The sequence below is a fragment of the Gallus gallus genome, chromosome 5 (assembly GCF_016699485.2).
Source record: "Gallus gallus isolate bGalGal1 chromosome 5, bGalGal1.mat.broiler.GRCg7b, whole genome shotgun sequence".
Lineage (NCBI taxonomy): Eukaryota > Metazoa > Chordata > Aves > Galliformes > Phasianidae > Gallus > Gallus gallus.
In genome coordinates, this window is record NC_052536.1 from 48,174,156 (window position 1) to 48,188,617 (window position 14,462).

A 14,462-nucleotide genomic window follows, 5' to 3' on the forward strand; every position below is an offset into this window, starting at 1 on the left:
GCCTTCTTTGAGCTCCTCTTGCCTCCAGCCCACTGCCAAATTGGCTCCTGCCCTTCATTGTCACATTTGATAAGTGATGTTATTTGAAGAGATGGGAAAGTTGGTTTCACTGACACTTAAAGCAGTGGTACTGGTTGCTATGACAAGAACGTTTCTGTGCTGGGAAAAGAAGCAAATGAACAGCTACCTTGTCCCAGCCGTCAGACTGCTACTTATCAGGTAGACAGACCTTATAAGCTTCCTCTGCCAGCAGCTGCTGTTGGCTTCTTTTTGGGTTTCTTACTACACCAGCTGAAATAAGAGCTATGATCCGAAAATGCATTATGACTCCTACAGCAAATGACTCAAAATTAGTCAGTAAATTTGTTGTGCATCAAAGACTGACCATTTCTGGAGAAAAATGGGAGAGACTACATTGTAGGGTGCATTCTCAAAAAACCCAGTAGGTAAATCCTATGCAGGTATAACAAGCATTATACAGGCTATATATATATATATATATATATATATTTGGCCTTGCTCATTTCAAATCTCTAGCACTGATCCTTCACAAAGAGTTCTGCACAACAGTTCTTCTTGCTGAAAATCCACGGAGCTCATGTTTTGGCTAAGTTTATAGCTGGGTTTGTGACTTTGGGTTAGCTACTTCGATAGCTATATTGGCTTATGCCACTTAAGAAAATAGCCCCTGAATTCTTGGCTGAAATCTTCTCAGCTCTGGGTTTTTCTTTTAAGTAGAAATCAAGTTTCTCCTTACCAAGTAGCCAGAGGTTACACTTTTAGCCACAACTTTCACACACACTCCTTAACTTTGTTTCTCTAGAGGAGACAGCCCTAAAAATATAGAGGTGGTCCCCCTCAGTGCCTCTCTTTAGGCAAGAAAAATTCAAGTTCTCTACTGCTTCTAGTGATCTCACATTGTATAAGGTATGGGGTTTCTATTTTAACTTCACTGTGAAGTGCTTGAAGATATTTTAATGCCCAAAATTCATTGTATTCAGAATATGGTATATTGTGAAATGACATTCTTGTTACTGTGGAGTAGGATGAGTGTTTTTTCTACGGTATTTTGGATTAATCATTATGTTGGCAATTAGCTCATATATCTTCCACTGGAAATAAAGAGTATAAGATTGCCAATCTGCTGGCAGACAGAAATATTAGTCACAGTAAATACAGATGCAACAAAGATTGAATAAACAGTAAGTAAATAAGGCTGCTGTAAATAGCCATGTCAGTGAGGAAAAGAAATACAGTTCATTTAATGTGAAATTGCTGTATGGAGCAGCTAATATTTAGTTTCCTTTAACGCTACTTTTGGGTCTATTTTGCGCACATTCTATATATTCTGAAATGTATTAAAAGAGATAATATTTTTCTTACTGTACTGGAAGCTGGAATTGCGAAAATGATATTGCAGTCATTAATATATTGTTCACTAGTTCAGGTTTCTTGGTTATACGCAATACTTTTTCTGGCAATATTTGTGCTTGTGAGGAATTTATTGACTGTGACAATATGTTTACACTCAGTATACTCATAAATACTCTGAGCAGAGAGTGAAGACTGCCCATTTAATTAAGTGCATAAAAGTCTGTGAAATTGTGGGGAGATTCCAGTTTGTGATGGTTCTCTGCAAGAGAGCTGCTAAATACCTTTATGATCCTAATTCTTACTAATAGGTAGGAGGCTTTTGGTATGAGTAATGTAATGATGACTCCTAGATATGAAATGCTAAGTGCAGTCAGCCACTAGGAAAAATAATGGGATCAGAATATTGATAAATATGGAGGTTTTGCTTCAGATCCAGGACATTGTTGCCCATGCAATGGAAGAATGTTTATCGGTCCTTGTCAGATTTCTTTAGTGCTCTTATTCAGTCTGTGGCTTAGAAATGGCTGACATTTGGTTTTGCATTATTCTGTCACAGAATTGCACAAAAGAGGCCATTGTTGGGGATGAGTAACTCGATGAGATTGATCAAGGAAAGGTTTTTCTGTGACCTTCAACAAACCGAAATATATGAGGAAGGTGTTATTGCTTTGAGGAGGGTCCTGCATCTCCAAAGACTGCCTTGTTGATTGACACATTTGCCCCCTCTTTAAGGAGTCTGTTTCTCATGTCAGTTTCCTTGGAATTCAAGAATATTAATTAAAGTTTATACCTTAGAATTCAGTTAGCTAGTGCTATGGTTGCTTTAGGAAAGATATTTGCCAGTCTTTTTTGAGATTTAGGTTTAGAATTAACTGGACTGGAAAATAACTTCAGGAAGATTCAGAAGATTGTATCCTATCATGTCTCCGCTTCTCTCCACAAATCCCAATATTTTGCAGCCTAGAATTCTCACCACTTTGTTTTTGTGAAAACCTTTACTACATAACATGTTCAGCAGAGATGCATTCTATTGGATAACAGAGAGTATCTTAAAGTTCTATTACTGACTGTGATTTTTGTCAGCACCTCCCCAGCTACACAGAATAGCAGCAGGTGCACAAAACCCCCTAGGGCTGCTTAAAGGGTGAAAAACAATGAATAAATCAAAGCCTAAGGGGGCAAGCAAATTCTGGAAGTGATAAAACAGCCGGTTTTCCATATAGTATTCATTTCTTCAAATATTCATCAGGTTTAGTCACATTACCTCAGAAAGTTTATGTGCCCTGTCGTAATTCTTGCTGCACTGGAGCAATTGAGCAGCTAAATTGCAGTCCTTCCTATAGAGCTCCTGGAGAAAAAAAAGAAAAAAAGGAAAAAAAAAAAAAAAAGGAAAAAAAAAAAGGAAAAAAAAAAAAAAGCCTGTTTTTTTCAAGTTTGCAAACTTGTGGCTTTTGCCCATGCCTGACAAGTGTTTCAGAGTTTGACTTTGGGGAAGTTTGGAGCATACTTCAATTTTTAAACTCATTGAGATTCTATATTTTTTGTGTGATGCTGAGAAGTTTGTCCCTTTGCTCTGTGAGGGTTGATGAAATTACCAAAAATTAAACACTGTAGCTATGGAGCAGTAATCTGCATTTCAGAAGATGAATACTTACCATTAGGAACTTGGCTTTATACTATTAACATGCATGGAACTATGAGGGTGAGAATAAACATGATATTTTAAGCAAAAAGAAAATTGAAGAACAGATGATTTTTACTGAGTGTTATCCAGATCAGCACTGAGATACTACTTCAGAAAAACTACTGAAAGAATCTTAAGTGACTGTGGGAGAAATTCATATTCATACACATTGCTTTTTGTTTTTTGTTTTAAATATCCTTTGTCTCCTCATGAAATTTTCTTGCTGGTTCTTGGCTCCCCACTTATCTTCTACAACATGACTATACAAGTACATTAGATTTCACTACAAACATATTGTGCTACAGAACATCAGATATTTATTGGGTAAGGAACTATCATGAGAATTTCACAGAGAAAAAAAGAATTTAAGCATGATGCTTAAACTAATTTGTATTGAATGGTTCCCACAGCCTGTTTAATGGGAAAATTCTGTACAGAGATGTGCCCTCAGCTCATTTTTCATCTTAGTTTAGTTTAAGACATATGGTTGTAACGGTATCCTTCAACCAGTATCTTTGGGTCCTTGTGGTAAGAGTTAGATGTTGCTTCTGCTCAAGGTGCCATTAAAAACTAAGCTGACTTCCAAATTGACTGCGTGTGTGGCAATTAGACAAACAAAACATTGACCACTTTGGCCACTATGCTGTATTAACCTGTGAAAATAAGAACACATTTATAACAAAAAATGTTGAATATTGAAATTATTTGAGTTTCTTCTGTTGCTGATGTTATATCAACCCATGCAGAGTTTTGCCATTCCACTTGTTCCTGTAAAAATTGATATGTTTTCTGTTAAAAGGAAAAGTGGAATTTCTCTCTGTTTGAAGATATTCTGTAATAAGGTGTTCAACAAGATGTTGCTGGGAGTCCATAAGGCATGTGGCCAGTAAAAATATATTTCCTGTGATCATTAGTTGATTTATACCTTTGTTTTTAAGGGTCATTAGATACTTCCACATACATGTTTGTCTGTGTGTGTCTGTGTCTGCATAAGCTTTATACATGATGTTTTCTTCCTTAAATTTACAGAAGAGATAGATTTCATTTATGTAAGTCTTATATTTCATGTCAGTACACACTATCTTTATTCCTGAAAACAGATGCAAACACTCAGAATCCAAGAATTTAATTTGGAAGCAAAATCTGTTGCATGTGTGCTTCGTTCTAATGTGTTATATGCACATCAAGCACATACAGTTTTGCTGTACAATGTATAGCATAGACAAGTTCTCCAGTTCCCCTATGGCACATGAAAATGAAGTCATTCCAGAACTGAATGCTTTCTTTAAAAGCAGTGAGGCTCTGTTTCTGTGAAGTGGTTGCCATGGAGAGTACAAAAAGCATTTCTGATTCTATTTTTAGCTACTTTAAAAATTACTACAAAAAAATTCTTACTAGTTGGATGTGCCACATGTACTTTGTTCTCAGTATGCAGTGACATGCTGTGTGGCTGGAGTGACTTTATGTCTATTTACCTAGGTGGTGAAGAGCCACATCTATGGCATCTAGAACTCTAATCAACACTAAATTCCAAAAGCTTTTTCGTGATCTAAAATATATTTTCGCATCAAAATGCATTTTTTACATGTCCATCAAAGGAACAGGGGGAAATATGGTTGGAGGAAGCTGGAGGAGGAAGAAATATTGGCAAGAAAAATGCGTGTTCTCCTCAGAATGGAGTATTTACTTTGATACAATATCTTCTTGTATAATACTAAATGATTATTTCATAGTTCTTTACTTTAAACATTGGAATTTTTCTTTTACTTTCATTAGTGATACCACATAATGAAGGGCAGATTTTTTCTTTTTTTGCTGTGAATTGAGATGAATTGCGAAGCAGTAGTACTGGTTTTTGATGTTCCTGGTCTGTAAAGTAATATTCAGAGTGGTTCACAACAATTCTGTCTTGGAGGAAGAGTACATTGTATTCCAGGTCAGTCTGAACTACCTTTTAAAAACTATCCATATTGAAAACTCTTCTTCAGATGTAGACTTAAATCTGACTTCATGACGTAGTAGGAAATGCATGAATACTTGTTGGGAAAGCTTCCCTGTTTCTTTTCCTTCCCTTTAAATTTGAAACAACTCTATTGATTTCAGCTGGAATTAGTCCAGACTTATACCTGTGCTTCTTAAACCTAAAGTTAGCCCATTGCATTTGTCAGGTTCATTTAGCTATAGATATTAGAGTTATGAAACAATGGCTGTTTCAACACAATTTCTGTAAAAGTAGAAGATCAGATTGTGAACTCTTTGTTTCCATTGGAAAGTGGTTAATCAAACATCATAATTCACATCAACAGTTAATGGGATAAGATGCCTTGTGCTATGAGTAGGAGTTTCATATGAGATATGGAAAGAGGGAATGTAGTATGCTAAAAAATGAGCAATAACAAAAATATCTTCTGTAGGTGATTTTTCTGTTTTGTTACCAAGTTTCTAAGGAATGACAAAATAATGAATTAAATGTTTTCTTTCTTTACTGACTTTGTTAGGTCTGTTCATGGAAGGATTTCATGAACTTCGCTGCCAATTACAGAACACATGCAGGGTTCCTGCATTGTTTAATGAGATGCAAGATGACAACCACAAAATATATTCCCTGTTTAATTTCACACAGAGGAAAGGAAAGTGTGAACCACAGTTGGGGAAAACCTGACAATAATCTGAGTAACCAGGCTGCATCAGTCCTACCTATGAATCGTAGAGCTTGCTTATGCTGGGCATTCCATGTCAGTGAGCAAAGACTAAAAGATCACAGGAACTGTGGGAAATGGAAGACTCTATACTGTGCCTACAAGCTTTATGAAGAATCTGCAATGAAGACAAGTCCACACTTCGTGTCTGAATATGCTTCTACCAGCCTGCTAAATTGGAACCTATGGTAAACTCATTGTGGAAATATCTCTATTTCTTAGAATAAATTTCTCATCAGTTTTAGGTTAGACATAAGGGAAAAAAAAATCAGTGAAGTTTCTGTAACCAGAGAACAGTCAAAATTACAGAATGGCACGAGCATCAAATATAGATTTTAACTATAGAGGTGGCAGTTACGTTTAATGTAAGCAATAAGAAATTCATATAATTGCATAGGAAGCGCATAGCCTAATTTATTAGTGAGCATAGTCTCAAAATGTATTCATAATTAAATACTTACATTGTCTTCTGACAACTTATCTATTGTCACCTTGGCCTCTATTAAGTGATTATTAAGTGCAATTATTTCATGGCTCAAAGCCCGCTTTTCTTCTTCGTAATGTTGACCCTGTGTAGAAAATGGAGTAGTCAGTATTTTTTCTACTGTCAAAATATTTCAAATACTCAAAGCTTGATCTCATTCTCAAACTTGAGGAAAAGCACAACAGATCAATATATCTTTATTCCTACTTTTTTGATATTTTCAATCAGCAGATGAGGCAATGAACTTTGAAAACAGGGAGGTCAAATTAAGCTCACACTAAGCACCACCATGGAGCTCTCTAGCTAGCCTGTGAAAAAGGATTCAGCTGAGATTCAGCTGTTCCTCATTCACTACACTTCAGAGTTTCTTACCTAGAAGGGGCTTGGGCTGCTCTTGGCTTTTGCTACAAGAATGTTGTTTAAGTTATCCCATTAACTCCCATACTCAGTGATATGGAAGAAGAACAGTATTTAAAAAGGAATGTAGTTGTGACTGAGCCTTTTTTTTTTTTTTTCCTAATGATCATTTAACCCTGCTATTAGACTTACATTACTTTTAAAATGTATGGTAGCTTCTGTGTGTCCTGCCTGGGGTCAAGGCAACTTCCTTGTGCTCTGTGCTGTACAAGGCCACAATAAAAAGGTTTACCAGTTTTCTAGAGGGTTATTTTAGAAAGAAGCTTTATGATAAGAACAGAAATTAGGGTAAACTTCATTGTACATCTGTTTCGTTTTAGGAAGTCACTCCAGTGACAAAGTTCACAATTATACTTCCCCTTCTCAAATCATTGGAGTAACTTGTGAAGGATTTTCTCCAGCAGGCTGATCATATTAGCTACTGAAATTTCCAAAATGCCATATTTCCAGGGTCACATGAAAGTCTCCTATCAGTGCATGCTCTATATTGTTAGATAGTTGACAGCAATGGGAGTTTGTGTCTTGAAGTCACCAAATGAATACCAAAGTTAATTATCTAGATGCAAAGCACCAAGGTACATTAAAGAAGAATGATTAAATTAGAAGTGGCAACTCATCCTAAGCTGCTGTTTAAAGAAAAATGTGTCCTAAAATGGTCTAAGTGAACCCATACCTTGTTTTAAACACGGGATATATGGTTGATGTGTTGTTGTGAAAGTCTGGCCTAACCTATTTTAATATCATCTTTAATGTTGCCCTATTTTAATGATTCTATTTTCTATGGACAGTCTGCTCCTGCTCCTCGAGGCTGATTCAGGCTCAAACTTCTCCTCCTATCAAGCTCCGTCATCGCCTCACCAGAGCTCCTGCAGGTTGCCTGGGGACTGTCATGGAAAACCAAAGCGTAGCTTGGAGAACTCGCAGGAGCTCCAACCTCACTGGTCTGAACAAGGTGCATGATCTTAGAGGCTGTGTTTTTTAATTAGGCAGATTGACATGGTTTTATATGAGGCCCTTAACTATCATTGATTTTAATGAGAATTAAACAGCAAGGCACTTTGTAAATCTCCTGGACATATGTGCACCTCTAGAAATTTGAGAGTGACTGAAGATTACATTTGCAAATGTATTTAGCTGTGTAACGAGGTAGACAAGTACTATATTGGCATCTCCAGCTACCTAAATACCTTGGAAAAATGTCTGATCTGTTTCATGCTTTTAAGGGATCCAGGTCCACTGAGCATGGAGTTAATCTTCCAAATAACTCTTTGTATTGAAGATTTTATCAATCCTTGAATGAAAAGTTGTTGTCAGTGCCAGAACAGATGGTCTGTAGGACCTCCTTTTGCTCTAAGCCTGATGTCAGTGAGTGTTGGTCTTGTCTAACCAAACCAAACTTGACTTAATAAATTTTACTGTTCAGGTAAGATTGTCTAACAGAGGATTTATAGGCTCAAGCACAGAAGGAACTCATAAAAAGGCAGCAGATTCAGGCTTTGGAAACAGTACTTTTTCATTGCGTTACATAATACCGAATTGAGTGAATTATGGTTTCATTTTATTTCAGTTACTGAAGCTCTTGGGCTGACATTTTCCAGACTTTGTACCTGACTGAGTATCTCTTAAATATATATACATATCCATTTGTTAAACTCATTTCAGTCCAAATGTATACTCTCTACATCAGGAGATAGACACCAAATCACAGCCAGCTCAGTAGTGTTGTGGAGGAGGGGATGAGATAGAAAGGCTACTCCAGTGCTCTCCACCAGTGTGCATTAGCATCTTTCTCTTAAAAGTGCTGTTGACATAAGCAAGAAGTTTATCACACTGCAGTGAAATGAGGTAGCTTAAGGATGAACAGGACCCTGAAAGCCTTTGGCACATTAGCCACATACTTGGTGTCCTGGTGTCCCCAGATTTAAAAGTTCAGGGCTTCAGCCAGGGGTTACTGTGGTGCACTTGAGGCAGAAATGGCACAGAAGCTGAACCCTGAGATCACCTCGGGGAAAACAGTACAGCTGGATGATATGGCATGATAGTGTTGGATCACTGTATTGAAAGGACTACTGGGAGCTGCAACTTAGAGCTCTCCAGTTACAGCCTGACAGTTGTTTTTCCAGCAGTGAGGATAAGTGATGGAGTGGGATGGAAGGAGGACAGGAATCATAATATCAATGCTATGATTATGTGTTACAAATGGAGATGCTTATTTTACTTATAACCACCTTCTGCAGACCTTTGTGCCTGGCAGCTGTTAGATGCTTGCTGTTAGGTGCTGCAGTGCTAGTGACCTCTCCTCTCTCTTTTGGCACTGCTCTCTATTCTGCAGGTGCTAGCAACCTATCTCCTAAAACTCAGGAACGGATCAAGTTAATGGGGTTATTGATATGCCAATAGCTTGCAGCTGGGCTGAGGACTCCTGAAGTGTGATCCAAAATGCTTTGGGCCTTCGTTCAGAAATTTTTGTTGAGTCAGCTCAGTGCATCTTGCCCTGGCCTTCTCCCCAGCACAGAGCCAGCATAAGAGTACAGCGCACAGTGACTATTTCACCAGAACAACAATCATGTGTCCACGTCTGAGTCAGACCAAATTCGTACTGCTTTCACGGCTCCAGCAGTGCACAGCTCAGATATTGATGTTGGGGAATCAAGTGCTCATGGCTTTTGCTCCTAACTTGTGTTTAGCATGAGCTTTACTGCCTCCTGCTCAGATCCTTCCTGAGTTACTTGCTTTTTCCAAAAGGATAAAGTGATAGAACTATAGACTATTCTGAGTTGGAAGGGGCACATAAGGATCTCCAAGTCCAACGCCTGGCTCCACACAGCACCACTCCAAATCCAAACCCGATGTCTGAGTGCATTGTGAGAATGCTTCTTAAACTCCAGCAACTCTGGACGGTGCCCACCACCCTGGGCAGCCTGTTCCATGTCCACTGCCCTCTGGGGCAGAGCCTTTCCCTAACCCCCACCTGACCTGACCCCCACTGGTGAGGCCACACGGTGCAGAGTGGAGTGGGACATCCCCCCCTAACCCTGTGCAGTGCGGAGCCTGGTTCACCTCAGGGTACAGTTGGCCCTTTGGGCTGCCAGGACACACTGCTGGCTCAGATTAAAGTTGCTATCAGCCAGAACCCCCAGATCCCTTTCTGCAAGGCTGCCCTTCAACCTCTTGTTACTCAGTCTGCACATATAGCTAGGTTTGTCCCAGATGCAGAATCTGGCACTTGCTTTTATTAAATTTCATGTGGTTGTTAATTGTCCATCCCTCAATTTACAAAGATCTCCCCAAACCTTGTTTTTCTTTTAGTTTGTATATATCACAGTTAAAATACTCCTCATGTAATCAGAGATCCTGAAAAATGTAAGCTGTGACTTTAAAAACCCTTATTGTCTGGTCTCTGTACCTGTTGTTAATGGTGTAAGTGGGGTGGAAGGGGTTTTGATAGGTCAAAACAACGTGAAATACTTAATAGTATTCTGGAATGTGACAAATGAAAGGATTTCCTGGTGGTTTTTTGTGTGTATTATTCAATCCACAAAAGCTCCAACTGCAGTCCTTTAGCACAAATGGATAAGATGTGATAAAACTGGTTGTCTCACTGGTAATGTTTTAGTATCCCTCCAGTGCTTTCCTGTATTTCAGTGGCAGAATGTTCTGCAGTATAGTGATGTCAGCCTTTCGATCAGGGCCAGGGCTGTCTCCTTTGCTGTCCTGTGGGAGCTCTGGTATGTGTACAGACCTTTCGAAATCAGTCTCAGTTTTGCAAATGAGTGCTGCTCTATGGACGTGTCAGCCTTTTCAAACATGGCAAAGTAAATCTGTTCTTGATGTTCCTGTAAAGAACATTTCAGTGGGTAGCATTTCAGTGCTATCATGAGAATAAGTAGTCACAGCAGCGATCAAACTGAAGGCTGGCCAGCAACATTCCTTTGGAAATGACTCTTAATAAGTAACACCTGAATGACAAAAAGAGGGAGAGACATGTTCTGTTACAAATACCACTGAGGTGGCACAGTTGTCCTATCCCTAGGGTCTCGACATTGAAGGACGGATGTTTCCTGCAAGGATTTTATGTGGAATACAAGCAGAACTTTTTTTTCTCCCTCTCCCTTTCCGTTCTTTTCCCTTCTACATTGGAAATTTTCCACCTTCGTAGGCCAGGATAACATTGTTATCTCAGTGTTTTTTTCACCAAACATCAGTCATGATTTTTTTGATACAAAAAGTTTGTTTATTTTATTTTATGGCCACACTCTATAAACCCATTGAAATCATTCTGTGAAAACAAAATAAAACCCAGCAGCTTCTGAGGCATAGAACTGTTAGGAGAGGCTAATACCCCAGAGGGCTGTGTTGCCATACAGTGGGACCTAAACAGACTGGAGAAATGGGCTCATGAAGTCCAACAAAGCAAAGTTGTATATGAGGGAGAAACAATCCTAGGCATCAAGACATGATGGGGGGAACCCAGCTGAAAACAGCTCTGCAGAAAGGACCTGGGGTTCTAGTAGGCACCAAGGTAAACATGGGTCAGCAATGTGCCCTTGCCGCAAAAAAAAGGCTAGCGTTATCCTTGGTTGTGAGCAAATGAAAAAGGTGATCCTTCCCTTCTGCTCAGCACAGACCATGCCAACAGTGTCCAGTTCTGGGTCCTCAGTCCAAGAGAGACCTGGCGCCACTGAAGGGAACCTAGCTAAGAGCTATGATTAAGGACCTGGAGCACCTCACCTGTGGGGAAAAGCTGAGAGAGCTGGGCATGTTCAGCCTGGAGATGACTCAGGAGGGAATTCGTCTTTATGCATAAATATATGAGGAGATCTAAGCCCTTTTCAGCTGTGCCCAGAAATAGAACAAGATGCGATAGGCACAAATTAAAACATTGGAGTTTCTATCTGAAACATCAGGAAGCACTTATTTACTGTACAGTAAATAATGTACTTATTTACTGACAGTGCTGGTACAGGTTGCTCAGAGAGAAAGAGGAGTCTCCTCATTGGAGAGCTCCAAAAACCATCAGGACATGTTCCTGGGCACCCTGCTGTGGGTGTCCCTACTTGAGCAGGGGCTGGAGAAGATGGACCCAATAGGTCCTTTCCAACCTGGGCCGTTCTGTGATTTCTGTGAGATTTGTGAGGAATTTTGGCCACCATGCCTCATATGACTGATGTGATAACATATATAGAGCATTTGTTCTTTTAAGATATTTGATATTTTCGTATCCTGTTGTGAGCAAATAATGACATCTGTCATAGAAGCAAATGTTTCTATTATGCAAAGAGGATTTAATGTACAGGTAATACATCCCTGGGTCCCAATAAAATAGTGAATATGTATGTGTTGAATATGTCAAGATTTCAAAGAGACCTCAGGTTAGTCTCGGTGCATGTGAATGCATGTTTTCTGGAGTCAGTGCAGCAGCATCTAATTATCACTAATAATTACACTAATAATGAGGGATGTGAAAGGAGAATGTGTTATTTGTTACAAAGAAAGGGCACCCAGATGCTCCATGCATTCTCAGTGATTGTTCATAGGCAGTATTTCAGTGATGAGGGAGGATGAATTTGCATTATATAATCTGTCAGTGCATCTCTTATATCATGGTGAAACAGAAAAGCACTGATCTCATGGAGAACTGAAGTCTGGAAGAGCACTCAACAGTCTGTCCCACCAGACGTGGAAACTTTTCATAGCTGCAGAGGATAATAGTGTGCTTAGTTCAAGCGTATCTGAACTCTTCTTCCCATCCTTGTGTATCATACTCCCTGTTGGTCAAGGTACAACTTTGGAATTAAGTGTATGAAACAAGGGACCTCTTAGCTTGCTGGCAGAATCTAAAATGGAAACTGGGATGTTGGTGGGGTGATTAGTTCAGAGGTTTATCCAAGAAAGTAAGTGAAACTAGAGTGAGAAATAATCATGGAAAGGCCTTTTTTCTTTTCTTTTTTTTTTCTTTCTATTCTTACTCTTAAAGTTAACATCTGTTCTATTTACAAAGCTTCCCCATGGGCCATATGCATAACATATGTTTTATCAATTGACTCATAAAAAAGCAAAATATGGTTTAGCTTTGCAGACATGACTGGATATTCTCTGCAGCAATTCATGTTCTTAAACTTTACTGCATATTAATTTCTGCTCTGCAGATCTTCAGTCTTCTTGTTATGACAGATAATGGGTTTGTGTGTGTGTGCATTTATGAATGCTTTGGAGCTATGTGATTTTACATGTGAGCTCAGAGCCTAGCTACAGATATCACTACTTGCACTCACTTGCACCCATGGGCAGAAACTGTAATAAAAGTCCTGAGCTGACAACACAAGAACAAGAAATAAGAATGGTGACAGAATTTTCAATAAATGAGGAAACTGTGCCAGCCGAAGTCAGTTTATGACAAGAACCTTGGGGAATAGAGTTCGGTACTGATTATTATTGGAACAGGCTTACGAGGGAGGTGGTGAGGTCACCATCCCTGGATGTTTTCAAGAAAAGGTTAAGCGTGGCGCTGAGAGACATGTTGTTGGGTACTGTGGTGATGGGTTGATAGCTGAACTAGATGATCTCAGAGGTCTTTTCCAACCTTAATGATTCTGTGGCTGCTTGATAGCACTATTTGATGCCTCTTGCATTTTCCACTTTACTTCTTTGCATACCAATCTTGTTTTAACACAAAAATAAGTATCTAAAAGAGCTGTTCACCTATAGACTTACTGAAACCAAAGTTTAAGAATGTACATTATTAAAAACAACTAGAGAAAAAGATTCAAACATTTTGCTAATTTATTATGTAGATCTTTGCCAAGTTACAACCAAAGTGACAGGAGCCTGCTGGGACTTATGCAGCATTCTGACTATGATTTAGGATGTGACACTGCCTCATCTTTGCTTCCCACTGCAGTAATCCCCAGGACACTCGTTCTTGTCTCAACTCCTCTTCGTACTGGCTTTTAGGAATGCTGTTACAGTATGGTAAAGAGTAATGACTAATTCATTATATTTATTCTATGGTATAGTAGGTATTTATTGAAAGTGATTTTCTGTTTCCAAGCTGCCAAGGGCACAGGCAAGGTTGCATTCTTCAGAGACAAATTGATGGTATATTAAGGATTTTAATATTCTCACTTTCCTGGGGAGGTCAGAGAAAGTCTGTTGATGATGTATCCTGTGCCTGAGGCCTTACCTATTGCTAAAAAAATCTATGTCATGTTGGAGTTCTTCCACTCAGAGAAGATAGAGGAAACAAGATCATTCCAACATGACAGGCCCTTCTTATGATGAACACATAGAAGAAAGGAAGCAACAGCTGTATGAGGCTAGGGTTGGCTCAGAAAAGGTCTAGATTTTCTGCTGCACAGTTTACTTTTTTATTGTTATTATATAATTTTATCTAGCAGATAATAAAAATAATAATATAATCATTGTAAAATGAAAAGAAAGGAAAACTCAATTTCAGCTGAGTTATTAGTGATAAAAAATAAATTAATATCTTGCAAAGAAAAAGAAATTATTATGTGAATGGATATAAAATGACAAATACCATTACTTCAGACCACACGTGGTAAGTTCACAGCTGTCACTCTATTGACTGACTGTGTAGTGCTCAAATTTCTAGTCACACAGGTTCATCTGTGTCAATGGAGGAATTACTGGAAACAGGTTGCTGCTTGAGATCTACTGAAATGGACCAGAAAGATAATTTCTCTGAGTAAAGAAGTAAAATGGCCTATAAATGCAAATTGGGAATTCTGGATTTGGAATCTTGTATTCATTTTTATTAGTTGCTAATAATTTTAATATGCAA

The 14,462-nt window shown here is 38.7% G+C and overlaps 1 protein-coding gene across 5 annotated transcripts in view; it reads right to left on the minus strand.

Annotated features, from left to right (window-relative positions):
* BEGAIN (brain enriched guanylate kinase associated) overlaps positions 1 to 14,462 on the minus strand; it is a 148,664-nt gene that overhangs the window by 2,577 nt on the left and 131,625 nt on the right. For 4 of the 5 annotated variants that reach the window (XM_046942492.1, XM_015287793.4, XM_040701262.2 and 1 more), the window contains 2 exons: positions 6,219 to 6,326; positions 2,639 to 2,722 (listed from right to left, as the gene is read on the minus strand). In XM_046942492.1, the coding sequence (XP_046798448.1) occupies positions 2,639 to 2,722; positions 6,219 to 6,326 (192 nt within the window). The remainder of the gene's footprint in view (positions 1 to 2,638; positions 2,723 to 6,218; positions 6,327 to 14,462) is intronic. The other variant, XM_040701263.2, reaches the window with a different exon arrangement.